The sequence below is a fragment of the Hyaena hyaena genome, unplaced genomic scaffold, assembly GCF_003009895.1.
Source record: "Hyaena hyaena isolate Hyena2069 unplaced genomic scaffold, ASM300989v1 scaffold_32, whole genome shotgun sequence".
Taxonomy (NCBI): domain Eukaryota; kingdom Metazoa; phylum Chordata; class Mammalia; order Carnivora; family Hyaenidae; genus Hyaena; species Hyaena hyaena.
In genome coordinates, this window is record NW_024080663.1 from 5,629,824 (window position 1) to 5,645,398 (window position 15,575).

General features: G+C 35.5%; 1 protein-coding gene across 1 annotated transcript in view; it reads right to left on the reverse strand.

Moving 5' to 3' along the window:
- Positions 1-15,575, reverse strand: part of ABCD3 (ATP binding cassette subfamily D member 3) — a 69,447-nt gene that overhangs the window by 21,327 nt on the left and 32,545 nt on the right. The window contains exons 5-13 of the mRNA XM_039228465.1: positions 11,506-11,575; positions 10,103-10,200; positions 8,946-9,069; positions 8,341-8,397; positions 6,202-6,344; positions 2,692-2,761; positions 627-696; positions 444-541; positions 242-333 (exon numbers count right to left, since the gene is read on the reverse strand). Of these exons, the coding sequence (XP_039084396.1) occupies positions 242-333; positions 444-541; positions 627-696; positions 2,692-2,761; positions 6,202-6,344; positions 8,341-8,397; positions 8,946-9,069; positions 10,103-10,200; positions 11,506-11,575 (822 nt within the window). The remainder of the gene's footprint in view (positions 1-241; positions 334-443; positions 542-626; positions 697-2,691; positions 2,762-6,201; positions 6,345-8,340; positions 8,398-8,945; positions 9,070-10,102; positions 10,201-11,505; positions 11,576-15,575) is intronic.

Below are 15,575 nucleotides of genomic sequence, written 5' to 3' on the forward strand. Positions count from 1 at the left end.
GCAGACAGCTTGAGAACCACTAACCGGTTTGAAGGCTCAAAACAGCTGTCTTAAGGAAACATGAAAAGTTCACTATCAGAGAAAAATGTTCTGTAATGGCCCTATCAAAATCAGCATCCAAGAGTAGGAAATGGGGCTTTAGTTGCCCCTTAGCTTAACGTCAACTGGGCACAATCATGAAATATTACACAGTTTTAAAGCTTCTTCTCTGCAACTGTTCATCGTGATTAATCTTACTCACCCAGCCAATCTCGTCATCTCACGGCCAGCCAAAACTATCCGACCCAGAGCTTGAGACATTCGCAAAAGCATTCTTCCACTTTGGTAGTAATCCTTAAAAAGAAATATATACTGGTTTTCATTTATGTTTCTAGACAAAAAGTAGCTTTTGTTTTTATATTGAAATTTTCCATTTATTCTAACAACTATCACTAATACATTACCTCTAGAAGTTCTGAATGCGTACTCTTGAGATGTCGGGGATGAGACAAATCTAGGAAAGGACGACTGACAACCAGGTAACCGACGACAGTGGCAAAATCTGACACAAGACAGGAGTAAGACATTATTAACACTTCAGTTCTTCCACAAATCTCATTCCACTATCTCTTTTAAAGCATACTTACATTTGGCAATTATGCTATCAACGAAGCCCATAGAAAACCGAAACAAAATGAAATTATGTAGGTGCTCCACCTGGCAGAAAGCAAAAACAAAAAATATATATTTTATATGTATATAAAAATACGAATCTACCCTGAAAATTAAAAAATTGTAAGATTGATTTATTCCACGAATATTTAGAGCACCTATGATCTCTGATCACAATGTACATCACATTTCCTTGTGCACCATGCTGATCACAGAGCAGATGCCACACAAATAACTCTATGAAACCATTTTTATGCAGAATGGGAATCACATCTAAATGATAATGTGGTATTATTTACATATAATATTGTATTCAGAATATGGTCAGATACACGCATGCTGAAAACAATCACTAATCAAAACAATAACCAAAAAACAGAAGGATGAGCTAATTTAGGTAAAACACTAGCTGTCTAGATTGGCACTCAGTGCTTTGCTTTAGTCGGAGACATCTGGTCTCTGCTTTCTCCAAGCATCATAGTACATTCTATATGAACCAAGTGCTCATGTAATCAGTGCTGCACAGCCCTTCTCTGTAGCTTTAATCGGAATTAAATGCAGTACCTTAAAACAACAAGTCTAAAAATGTTTTGTATTCCTTTTAATCAGATTATTCAAGGCCTTACATGATCTGGCACTGGGCTCTATACTAAATTTACTCTAAATTGCTCTTTCTCCCTGAGTTCCAGAAATACTGGTTCCTCAAACATGCTCCTGCCTTAAGGCTTTCCTTCTGTTCTCTCTGCCAGGAACACTACCTTCCTTGATATTTCTATACTGTGACTAACTTTCTCACCCCATGCAGCTCAGGGTGGCTTACTCTTATGATCTCTTGCAAAAGGTACAATGACTGTAACATTTATTCAGTGAATGCCATGGGCTACATGCTATGCTCCCTGAGCTCATGGAATTTACATCTCATGAAAGCAGCAAACTAGAAAACAAGTAAGATAAATGTGAATTGCAAATATATGCTTTCAAAGAAACAGATCGTTAAATCAGGAAGGCCATTTCACATAGACTAACCAGAGAAGGCAAGGCCACAATAAGTTGTTAGCTTTGGAGCTAAAATCTAAGAAGAATAAGCAAGCCATGTAAAGAGTGAGCTGGTGAACAGCAGTTCCCTGGAAAATTATCTTAAATGTGTTTTATCAGTAAGCACTATCAAAGTTCCGTTATATTAAACATAAATAAGGCAAAATCCAATTTCTGAAATAATTAATTTAAAATGACTTTCCTTAACCTTTTTAAATCACTTCAGATATATATTTATTTCACAAACTCCCACTAAAAAGTAAGCTCCTTAGAGGCAGGAGTTTGTATGTCACATCCACCACTAATATTACTAGCACCTGGAATAAGCATGGGCACCCAGATGGCACTCAGTATCTTTTAAATAAATAAAATTCCTTGAATTTAAACTTTCCAAATGGCAAGAGAAAAAGAACTGACATATCTAGTTTTCACAAGAAACAAAGTTTATAACCCTACATCAAGTGTCAACCAACATATATGGCCCAAAGTACAAATCCAGCCTGCCCCTTATTTTTGTAAATAAAGTGTTATTGGAACATAGGCACACCCACTCATTTACATAGAGTATACCACTACTTTTGAGTGGCAGAGCTGAATAAGTACAATACAGACAGACGGTCTAAAAAGCCTAAGCTGTATATGTACTATCTTGTCTTTTGCAGAAATAGTTTGCCAACCCCTACTCTAAATAATAATCATCATAATATCTTCAAGAATGCTACAGAAACCAAAGAATTTATCACTAAATAAGATGTCTGAGCAACTTCTAAAAATACACTGACATTTATTTAATAAATAAATAATGTTTGCAACAGGTGGCTTAATATACTGATAGGATAGTTTTTATTCTTATGTTTTTTATAAAAATACGGCATAAAAATACTTCACAGCTATTTAAAAATGAATAGCCGAAAGGATTAGAAATATATACTTATAGATATAGATAAGCAGAGACCAAAAAATAATCTTTCCATAAATACATGAGCCTCAAGCATGTTATCTTACCAGTTTTCGGAAGACTGAGTAGATTGTCTGCTTTTCTCTCTTATTCCCATTGTAAAAGGCAACTTCTTCACTATTAAAGAAAATAATTTAGTAATTTTAATATTATCATGATTGAAAAACAACTGAGATACAATATTTGATGAATGAATATTTTATTTAAATGGAAATTTACGGGATGCCTGGGTGGCTCAGTCGGTTAAGGATATGACTTAGGCTCAGGTCAGGATCTCACAGTTTGTGGGTTCAGGCCCCACATCGGCTATATGCTGGCAGCTAGCTCAGAGCCTGGAGCCTGCTTCAGATTCTGTCTCCCTCTCTCTCTGACCCTCCCCTGGCTCATGTTCTGTCTCTGTCTCTCTCAAATATAAATAAACATTAAAAACAACTTAAATGGACACTTAGGACTATAAGCTTAATGGGCGTGTCTTGCCACAGTTCTGTGCTTGAGACCCCGCTCCCGGCTCAGCTGAGCAGAGAGCACAGGAGCACAGAGCTAACTGGACCACAGACTGAACCGCAGCCATGTGTTGCATATGCCATCTGCAGCCCAGGTAAAAAAGATGTGCCGGGCGAGTCCTTAAAAGTTTAATTAATTTCATTTCTTTAATAAGAAACAAGAAGGAAGCTGCTATGATATATAGGAAGGCAGGGCTTGGACAGCCTTTACAGACAGATGGAGTACAGAGCCTACATATAGGAGGGAGAGGAGAAACAACAGCTAGAAGCAGCTACTGAGCCATGCCATGACATACAGCCTTTGAAAGACTGACAGCAAACCAAGACCAAATGCCTTCACCATGCCAGCTTCCAGGAGGCCCAGCTGCACAGACGTTCTTATTCTGGGAACCCCACCATATCCTCCCAACAGCTCTCCTTTTCTTGAGCTGGCCTGAATGGGTCCATAAGGGCCACAAGAATCCTGACTAGAAGAGAAAGGGTATTCTTACGGATGAAGAAAGGTTCAGTGTAGTTAAGAAAATCTGTCAAAATCATACACCTAGCAAGTCAAGCAGATAAGACTGTAAACCATGTCTGACCCTCAAGTCTAGTCTTCCCACTCTCTATTCAGTATGATGTAAACATTCCCAGAAAAGTAACTTTTACAGCAGAGAAAAGTAAACATTTACAGAATCTAGAAGGCACAGTTAAAAAGCCTTCAATAAACACCCAAGATTTCCTTAAAGTCTCTCTTTCCCTTAAAAATGTATACGAATTGTATATTCTACTCCAAAATGTGCCTGCATTTTTTCCCATTATGAAAACAAGGAAGCTCTTGCCTCGGCCCCTTCAAGTAAAATTAACTTCATATGAAAATGAATCACGTTTGACCTGTGTTTCACCATTTCCTTGACACAATCATACAGAGCTCCAGGGTATCAGAGTCCCAGTTGAAAAACAATTCTGTACCTATAATTAGTTTTCTCACTTCCTTTTACTTCTTCTGCACATTTAAGCCTATGGAGGAAGATAAAGTGAACATTCTACTTCTGAGTCATTTTAGCCCCAATCTAAAAACCTGAAAGGGCAAAACTATCCTAGAACATGATAGCTGGCTATTTACCATTAATTCTCTTCCACATCCTTCTTCCTAAGAGAACAACAATTTTCTTAAAGTTATCTATCTCCAAGGAATGAGTTCCATTTGGCCTCAGGCAACCACTTTCTGTGACTACTTCAGACATGGGCAAGTGATAATTCTGGCCAAAGAGAGGTGAAACGAAGTCAGTCGTGGGGCTTCTGGGAAAGTTTCCCTGCTCTCACGAACAGATGGCCTGTTCTTTCTGGCCTCTTTACAGGGGAGGAGGGCTGGTAAGATCTGGAACTGCTCTGCCATCTTGGGATCACAAGAAAACTTAGGCTGAAGAAAGAGGGAACATACAAAGGAGGGCTGAGCCAAGAGAACATAAAAGAAGAGCCAGAGCCCTGATCATGCTGTGCCTGGATCAGGCGCTTTTAAAGTTCTTATGTCAAGTAGTAAATGTCCTCATAGTTAGAGGCACCTGAGTCCGGGTTTTCTATTTCTTGCAAAAGAAAGTATTCTAGTTGATATCATCTCTCATTCACTGGGCAAATCACGTCTGTACTCAACCAATCATCTATTCCTTGGCCTCACTGTAGCACAAAATTCTATTTAAAATTGGTACCATTTAGCAATCCAAGGGAATAAAGAGGAAATTAATGAAACAGTAATTTTCTCTCTTTTTAAAATTTTAAAGTTTATTTATTTATTTTGAGAAAGAGAGAGAGAAAGCAAGGGAGGGGCAGGGCGGGGGGGGGGGGGGCAGAGAGAATCTAAGCATGCTCCACACGGTCAGCACAGAGTCTGATGCCAGGACTCAAGTCCATGAACCCTGAGATTATGACCTGAGCTCAAGAGTNGGGGGGGGGGGGGGGGGGGGGGGGACAGAGAGAATCTAAGCATGCTCCACACGGTCAGCACAGAGTCTGATGCCAGGACTCAAGTCCATGAACCCTGAGATTATGACCTGAGCTCAAGAGTCAAACGCTTAACCAACTGAGCCACCCCAGCACTCCTAAAAGAGTATTCTAAGTAACTTTGTAAATGCTTACAAAGTACTATATAAAGATTAGGAATCTCAAAATGAGTTAAGGTTGACAGATAAATACAGGAGAAAACTTACTGAGTACCTACTACATATCAAAACCTGTGCTAGAAACTTTGTATATATTTCATATTTAATCCTCACAACAGTCCTGTATTATCTATTATAAACAACAAAAGTGAAGCTATAAGTAACTTGCCAAAAGCCACATAATATATAATTGATAAGCAGAGGAGGCAGATTTTGAAACGAGTCAGGCTGGCTCCAGAGCCTAATACTTTTTCTTCCTATTTTGGAAACTAGCTGAAAAACAAGAAAACAGAGACAGATGCAGGAAGACTGAATTACTAAGTATTCCAAACACATCCTCAAAAGTATTTGTGGATAAGCTGAGACAGAATTTTCTTTGAAGAAGTATTATAAGTAAATCAGAATTTGAATTATATTTTGAGTATGCTTAAAGTGAAAGTTAACAGAAAATTAGTCAATAAATGATACACAGAGGTGAACCAAGGATACTACACAGTTAAGAAAAAGTTAGAAATGTAAAAGATTACCATTTTATAAACTGATTATCTTCCATAACGTATATTTTCAAAAGAGGGAAATACACAAACACAATTTTAGTAACAGTGTCTACCAATACCTTTTGGAGTTAACTTCTATGACATCAATACTCATAAAAACACATTTTTAATACAAAGAAATTCTTTTATTTTTTAAAGATTTTTTTAATGTTTATTTTTGAGAGAGCAAGAACAGAGGAAGGGCAGAAAGAGAGGGGGACAGAGGATCTAAACCAGACTCTGTGCTCACAGCACAGAGCCTGACGTGGGGCTCGAAACCACAAACCACAAGATCATGACCTGAGCCAAAGTTGGACGCTTAACTGCCTGGGTCGCCCAGGTGCCCCACAGCTAAATTCCTTTAATACATTTCTCCTTACCTGTTTGTGATGAGCCGGGAATTAACATATCTATACTCTCCCTCATACTTTTGCTCAGTTACTGTCATCTTACCAATGGGTCTTCTAAGTCGAGTTAGGAATAGCCCAGAAACAATCAAGTAGGCCATCATAGTCGCTGGGCCCTATTATTATTGGAAGACAATACACAAAGTTCAAGCATATCATAATAAATTCACCGGATGCAACATGTATAACTTCTATAATTAGTATAATTAGCTCCAGTGGCTTTCAGAAAAACTGCTCTTTTGGTTAATTTTTTTCTCTTTAACTCTTTTTTGAGAAAGTACACACTGGGCATTTCATGCTTTTAACTGCTCATCAATTCCTCCTCCAACACTTAGTTCATCCCCCAGCTCTCCTGAATTTGCTCACCTAAAAACTCCTAACTGCAGTCCACACTCTTCCTAGAGCATCTAAAACTCTTCTGATGAAACTCTTCCTGATATTCCCTTAAGAATGCACAGAAAGCCTCAGACCTCTTTTTTGCCTTCTCTTGGAACGTTAATATTCCTTGAGGTTTCTTCCTTAGATCTCTTCTCCCAAATTTTTATCTCTACTCGAGTCCATCACTCTTAAGAATCCAAGACAGTATCTCCAAGTAAGTGCCACACACTTACACCTCACTAATCTGTAAGGCCTCAAGCAAAGTCCCCCCAAGCTAGCTCTAACTGCCCTTCCCTTCTACACCCTGCCTGCAGCTGCCACACCTTCTAACGTCATGAGTCATCACATCACCCACTGACCAACCCAAGGGAGAAGCTTTAAGCTCACCTCTCCAAGCTCATCACAGGCACTCCCTCACTCCCACCTATGTCCTATGTTCTGCCATGCTGAAAAAACAATTTTCTGAACACGCCATTCAATGAAGTTGTTCTCAGTCCAGGCAAACCTGACATATCTACCGGATGCCTACTCATCCTCCTCAGAGGAGCTCAAATATCACTTCCAATTCTTCCAGACACTAAAGATTTTATTCAAACTTCTGTTACTGAACTTATCACTCTACACTATAAAAATCCGAATATCTATTCTTTCATTAGATTGTAAACCTTCTTCAACAGGAACTTTGTTTTATTCATCCTTTTTATCCCTACCACCTAATACAAGATGTGTGGACTATAATGTGTATTCTACATCTTTTAAATTAAATATGATTGATTCAATGCAATTCAACAATTACCACAAGAATGGGCAAAGGAAAGAACTAAAACATAGTTTCTACCTTTGAGAATCAGAATCAGAATATAGGGATACATGGAAAAATTATTTAAGTATAAAAATGTAATAAGTACCATAAAAATGTTGGAGCATATAGACAAGAGGGATTAGACCTATTCACTTGCTTACAGTAAAAACAAACTAGAATGATTAAAGTTGGATCACAGAGTAGCAAAAAGTTAGGAAGGTAGATAAGAAAATTCAAATAAAAAACTTTGTATTTGCCAGTATTCTGGCAAAAAGCTAAATCCACTATATAAGTTATATATTAATCAACTACAAAATGTATATATAAACATGTGTGTGTATATATATATATATATATATATATATATATATATATAAAACAGCCACATTATTACATGGTTGTGTAATAAATATGTAACAATAAAGTATTAAATGACTAATACTTCAGTGAAAATACTCAAAGACAATCTAAAGGTCATTCTTACCAACATGAGTTTCAGAAAGACAGAATAAGGCTCATGAGATAGTCAACGATTTACATTTTATAAAATTATATATTATATAATAAACAGTTATAGCCATCCTAAAGGTTGTATTTCTGACACTTTAACATTAAAATTTCATATTAAAATGGCTGCCTCTAAATCTCTTTTTATGTAGACATTACCTTACAACAGTAAGTACATGTATGTCATTGCTTAAGCACTTCTGGTTATAAACATCACCGAAACTTTTCAAGTATCTGACTTAAGGAAAATTAAAACACCAAATTAGAATACTTTTCAAGTCTCTAGTACAGAATGATTTTATAAGTAGACTTTACTAGGTACATGTTGTAAAAGCACATTCTTTGAGATGTATAAAAATTCCTACAAACACTCCAGCTACTTACAACACAGTATTATAGCAATTTAAAAGATAGATTAAACTCACCTGAGCTCCTATTGCACTTGTTAACTTGAAAATATACAAAACTATGTCTAAAAATGGCTGAAAAGTAAATATTAGAAGGTAAGGAATTAAAAAGAACTAGAATGCATAGATTGATAGCTAATACAACACAATAAATATAAAATATTATTCAACATTTAACACACTCTTGTCAACACGCAGAGTTCCCACTATATATAACATACTGTAACAGTACACAGATCAAAAAATACATAAAAGAAACAGTTCTTCTTCTCAAGAAACTTAAAATAGAGACAGAATGACCAACGTCTACCGACCATCAAGTGAGAAAAACATGTATCACGTTTCATCAACTAAGGTAGCTCTACATGATAATTAGCTATTAGTAACTTAACTCAGTAGCTTCTCAATGTAGTGTAAAGACACTGTATATAAGAAGCTAAGATGTAACCCCAAATCTAGTACCACCTTTTCTGCTTTCTATATATCTACACTTATAAAACAAGAGGCTCTTTCTACTGTAATATTGTTTAATTCTATTACTTTATCACAACATCCATATGTTGAAATAATTGAATGAGCCTATAATTTTCTGATACTTTAAAAAAGAAAATAAAGAAACTTACCTTACTAAGATTTGAATACAGATCAACTACACTGTTACAAAACTTTTCTACATCTTGCGTAAGCAGCTGGTCTGGATTGGCTATTCTGTTGTCCAGATTTCCCATTTTATAATATGTAAAAGCTCTAAAATAGCAGTAAAAAAAAAATGGCATTAAAACAAAAAAAAATCACATTCTAGCACGTAGTGCAAATTCATAGAAACAGAAAAGTCTGGAACTGGAAGAATCCCTAAAGACTGTCCTAATTTATTTTAGAGTTAAGGAAGAAAGTCCAGAGAAGGATGACTTGTCAATTAAGGAAAGAGCCAGGAGTAGAGTCTAAATCGCTGATGTCTTTCCCTATACGCTTCTGGGTCTAAGAGCAATTTCCTTTGTATTCAATACAAAGATAAAACTTCTTTTTAGCCACTCTGACTGGCGTGAGGTGGTATCTCAGTGTGGTTTTGATTTGTATTTCCCTGATGAGGAGCGATGCTGAGCATCGTTTCATGTGTCTGTTGGCCATCTGGATGTCCTCTTTGGAGAAGTGTCTGTGACCCAGCAATAGCACTGCTAGGAATTTACCCAAGGGATACAGAAATGCTGAGGCATAGGAGCACATGGACCCCAATGTTCATAGCAGCACTCTCCACAATAGCTAAAACATGGAAAGAGCCTAAGTGTCCATCAACAGATGAATGGATCAAGAAGATGTGGTTTATCTATACCATGGAATACTACATGGCAATGAGAAACAATGAAATCTGGCCATGTGTAGCAACATGGATGGACCTTGAGAGTGTTATGCTGAGCGAAATAAGTCAGGCAGAGAAGGACAAATATCATATGTGTGCACGTATAGGAGGACTAGGAGGAACTTAACAGAGGACCAACCGGGAGAAGAAGGGGGGAAATGGTGGGGGAAAGGGAGAGAGGCAAACCATGAGAGACTCTTGAATGCTGACAAAAACTGAGGACTGATGGATGAGGGGGGGAGGGAGGGATGGGCATGGAGGAGGACACTTGTGGGGATGAGCACTGGGTGTTATGTGGAAACTAATTTGACAATAAACTATTTGTAAAAAAAAAAAAAAAAAGATAAAACTTCTATATCTCAATGTCATAAGCATTTCTATTCACATTAAGTATTTTCAATATAAAAATAGGTTATCACTTACTGGAGATACTCCTCATAGAGGTATTTAGTTAGTCTTACACGGAAGCACAGTTTGAGCTCATTTAACCCAAACTTCAAGAAGTTATTAACCAGAGAGATCTGAAACAAACACATATTAGTGGTTTTACTACATTTCTACTTATAAAATTATAATTCATTTCTCTTTCATTGGCTATGTCCCCAAATCCTATGATTTTTATAACCAACAGTCCAAATTGATATAATTCAGTTCTGTTTTACTTAGAGTTCACAAAGATACAAAGAGAATATGCTAAACCAAATACAATTGGCTGTACTACCCTGATATATTAACATCTAACTGTGACACTCAATTTTAGAATATGTTAGTATCATTAATTATAAGAAGCATCTTGCTACCTTTTTTGTAAACAAACAAAAAGCCTAATCTGTCACCCTTGTATCCAATGTAAAGGAGTCCTGACATATATGTTTATATTTTGTTTCCTACTACAAGCACTGACAACCCTAGACAATGAAATTCTATTTGCATTTGTTTAAAAAAAATACTCTAAGTTTCACACCAACTCATACCATTTCCAGAGTATTTCTAGAGTACTAGAAAATTCTAGTTCTAGCTATTCTTCCACAGTTCCAAACTCACATTTACACATTTTCTCAAGAAAACACTGGTTGTCTACTGAATCTCAGTCTTTTACTGATATCTATACTACTCATCTCAATTTTTTTAAAGGTCTAAAAGCCATGTATGTGTATCCTCAAGCTTTATTAAATTTCTGACATATTTTCTAATTAACTGGATTTTACAATCAAGCTTTTTTCTTACTCTGATATATTTATAATGTTAAAATTCTTACAGTGACAATAAAATAAAGAACCAAGCTAAGAAAATCACTTATGATTTAAACTGAACACTGACCTTTATTTTTAATAAATTCAGATAATAAATTACCATTTAAAATAAATACATACATACATAACAAATTCCAATTTAACTTAAACTACATTAGTGGCTCAAGTTACTATAAATGGCCTAAAGCAATGGTTCTCAATCAGGGTGATTTTGCCACCGTGTCTACCCCCACCCAGCCTCCATGGAACATATGTCAATGTCCTAGAGAAATACTTGGTCATCAGAACTGGGGGAGGGGCACAACTGCCATCAAGTGGAATGTTACTAAACATCAGAGATACTCTGGCCTAAAGGTTAAAAAAAAAAAAAAAGTACATATCAATCCAATTATTTTTTTCTACCTAGTATAAAGGTTTACATTGAAAGATTCTGCTGTAAGTTACAAAACTAAACTCAAAATAGAAACTTAGTATCATAAATCTTTAAAGTTAAGAAGTAAAAATCTTTGAAGATTTTAGTAAGATACAAATTTGTCTGTATGTAAATAAAGATTTTTAAAGAATTACACTTACGAGAGGCATGACAGCGATGAAGTTGAATAAGTACCTCTTGAAATCTTTCCTGCTACGACCAATGATACCACTGCAAACCACCACATGCAATGCATTAGTTGCAAAAGAAGCAATATTTCACACTAAAAAACCTGTAAGGCTCTAAAATTACTCTTGGAAATTTTCCCTGACTCAAAAGAATCAATAAGAAACAAAGATCCTGAAAAACATTTTCTTGCAAAAACATGTTTCTAACTTTTGAATTTAATCATTTTAAATAGGTTACCTGCAAATCCCTCTATAAATGGCAAAATTAAATAAGAATAATTTCCTTAGTAAAAATGATAATTTTTTAAAAAGGCTTAAACTGCCACTAAAGGAGCTTAAATGGCAAAACAATTAACAACTTTATAGAGCCAGGAATGGGTTATTGTGGATGAAATAAACTACTATTTCTTTGTTTTTAAATATTTTAATACCCTGAATCTCATTTGTATGAACTAATGCCAGAGACAGACTAATGAGAGATCAGCAAACTCACTGTAAAAGGTCAAGAGTAAATATCTTAAGCTTTTGTGGACAGGAAGGTCTCTGTTCCAACTATTCAATTCTGCAATTGCAGAAGCAAAAATGGCCAAGAATGAGACTGGCTGTGTCCTAATAAAATCTTCCAAAGCAGATGGCAGTGGGATTTGACCTGCAGAGCCTTGCTTGCTGATCCCAGGACTAAATCATAAATCAGAGAGTAAATTAGTGAGGTTCCTCAGAGCCTCAGGATGCTTCTGCAGAGGCCTCAGATGTGTTAACACACTTAAACCAAACCAACTCTTCTTTCACGTGAATTTATTTTACATGTTTATCTGTTCTAAAAATATCTATTAAAAAACTTATTTAAAGTAAGGGTTCCACCACTGTTAAATAAGGATCTCTGAGTACCATGTGTCTATGATCTACTAAAAAGATACAACTCATCTGGTCACACACTTTTTTCAAATAATACTTACTAGTATTCCCAAATATAACTAAAATATATTTTGAAAAACAATACACTAAATGATTTAAACCTAGCTCCAGGGGGCGCCTGGGTGGCTCAGCTGGTTAAACATCTGACTTGATTTTGGCTTAGGTCATATCTCACAGTTCATGGAATCAAGCCCAGAGTCAGGCTCCACACTGACAGCACAGGGCCTGCTTGGGAATCTCTCTCTCTCTCTCTCTCTCTCTCTCTCTCTGCCCCTCCTCTGCTCACGCTCTCTCTATCTCAAATAAAATAAACTTAAAGAAATAAGAATGCGCTCCACACTACAAAAAAAATGATACAGTAATAATTTTATTTTTTTTATGAAGGAGTAGGTGAATAATGCCAAGTAATGTTAACCGGTCTTTTAGAGCAAAAAAGTTGCATGGTCAAATAAATTTGGGAAAATTCGAGTTAAACAAAGCTAGCAAATGTCTTTACCAAAGGTCTTCTCATAGCTCTTACTGTATGACGTAAAGAGAGAGCTCTGTAGCATGTAGCATCTACTCTGTCACAGACAGAACATACTGTGCAAAATGCTCCGTTAAACTGATAAAAAATTAATAGTCCAATTTTGGTAGAAGTGCTAAACAACTTGTTTTTTTAATTTTATGTTGAACTAGAAAAAGCTAAAATAGAATTACATAAAAATGTCTGTAGAAACAAAAATATTAAAAACAAGAAGCAATTAAGACAGTACAAAAAGTTTAGAGGTTTAAATTAAAATGGCTTGAACCAAACTTTACATAAAACCAAAACGCTTTAGTGCTGCCCAAGCTGTGAAACACACAAGATTAAAAAATCTGGTAAAGCGCATGCTCTCATTCAGCAATGGTTTACCACTGGAGTAGCAGCTATAAAGTTAAAAAATGGTTTCTTGAATAAAGCCTTATTTCTGCTTATTATTCCACTGCAAAAGAAAAATAATAATAAAGAATAATTTTACAGTTTACATCACTTTACTTCTAAAACATATAAGCATCTTATAAATGATAATTTGGTGATTTTAAAATGCTGCTTGTAGCCAAACGGGTGAAAATAATATATATCTATATGATTCCATTATAGCAACAACAAAGAATGAAGGATTCTCCTTCAAATCATGGAATTACCAGTGTCTACATTAAAGAAGTCTGTCTTATTAAAATTTCCCTTTACTCCAAAGTCTTTAGCCCACTGCTAACAAATAAACCTAAAAGGTGTAAAGGACATTAAACATACATTAAAGGCCATAATGAATCTTTTTGAGACTTTTTTTTTTTTTTTTTTAGGAAAAATACGTGAATCTAAACTTCTTTGGAGAGGCAAAAAGGAAAAGACAGATAAACCAATTTACAATGTAGCATTAATAGCCAGTTAGAACAATGTGTTCTTTTTCAAATAAAATTTTCATATTATGAATTCACATGTTGAAAAATGTTAAATGTAACCACATATCAAAGATCTCGTACACAGAGGCTCAAAAATACTTATCAAGGAGAAAGTTAACAATTAACTCTAAAATGACCATTTCACAATTGATGAATATGGGTTAAGAGTATAAGGATGTTTCTTGCACTGTTCTTGCAACTCTTCTGTAAGTTTAAATAGTATCAAAATAATATGTTATTTAGAAACCTTTAAATAGGGTTATTTTTCTTTTTATTCTACATCGCAAAACTACATTTTAAAACTGAGTACCCAACAAATTGATTATCTAACAGAATTACAAGCTGGCTTATGCCAGATAATAACCTTCCTCCTGTCCATTGTCATCAATTAATGTACCACCTACTCTTGGCAATGCATTTTCTCCAGGGCATTAAGTCTGCGAGAAAATTATAATCAGTGTCTATTTAATCAAAGTTGGAAATCCCTAGTTTAGAAGAGTAAATATTATTCTTTTGGATTACAAAAACATGAAATCACAAAATGTGAATAAAAGGAAAAAAAAAGTTTGAAAAACAAACTACTTTTTTATACTATACCAAGGTTGTACAAGATTATTTATATATAATATGTAACTTTCTGCACAGATAGCTAATATGTTCATAGTGGATATAACCTGCACACTTTTGCTATAGGTATTTAACAATACTATAATTGGTGAACCTGTATTTTTATTAACAGATATGGCATTTAGATAATAAAGCCATCAAAGGAAAAAATATAAACTTCTATAATCATGTAGAAGGGTATAAACGTCTTCTCTACATTATACAAAAGACTCAAATTACTGATGTACACAGATCATACAAACAGAACTGAGCAATAAAATTGATCCTCCAAAGCTGATACGCTAGCAGCAATGAATAAACCCTTCAATTATGTTTATGACAAACTTCTTAGAATTTGTTAGCGAATTCCGTACTAGGGTACAAACACAAAAATGACCAGACTGTCTCTAAAACACTATTCAGGAAGACCCAACAATCAATACGCCCTCAACTTGGCTTTTACCAAGTTTCTCACTTTTAAAGGTGAATAGACAGACAAGAGTGACAGACTTGCTTACAAGGAACAACAAAGATGAGAACAACAAAGAACCAAGAAGTAAACAGAAACAATGCAGGCAGAGAGAGAGATAGTGAGAGAAAGTGAGAGAAAGTGAGAGAGAGAGAGAGAGAGAGAGAGAGAGAAGGAAGGAAGGAAGGATAAGAGAAAAGGAGAGGAGAGGAGAGAAGGAGGAAAGAGAAGAAGGAAAGAAAGTCACACCCTTGAAAGAATGATTGCTCTAAAAATGAACATCCAAACAAAAGATAACTCTTGGTAATAAAATTATGACAAAAACAGATTCACTGGATGATACAGTAAAAAGAAATTTCCTTGAAAACATCAGAGGTGAAAACAATAGAGAAATTATAAGAATCAGATGATCAGTCTAGTGTTCCAACACTCAGGTAATCAGGTAATAAGGATTCCAGAAGAAATACAGAAAAAAAAAATGGAGAGAAAAAAAATTTTTTTAAAGCACAAGAAAATTTCTCAGAACACAGAATGAGTTTCTCAATAGAAAAAAGCCCACGTATGGAGCACCTGGGTGGCTCAGTCGATTAAGCATCTGGCTCTTGGTTTCAGCTCAAGTCATGATCTC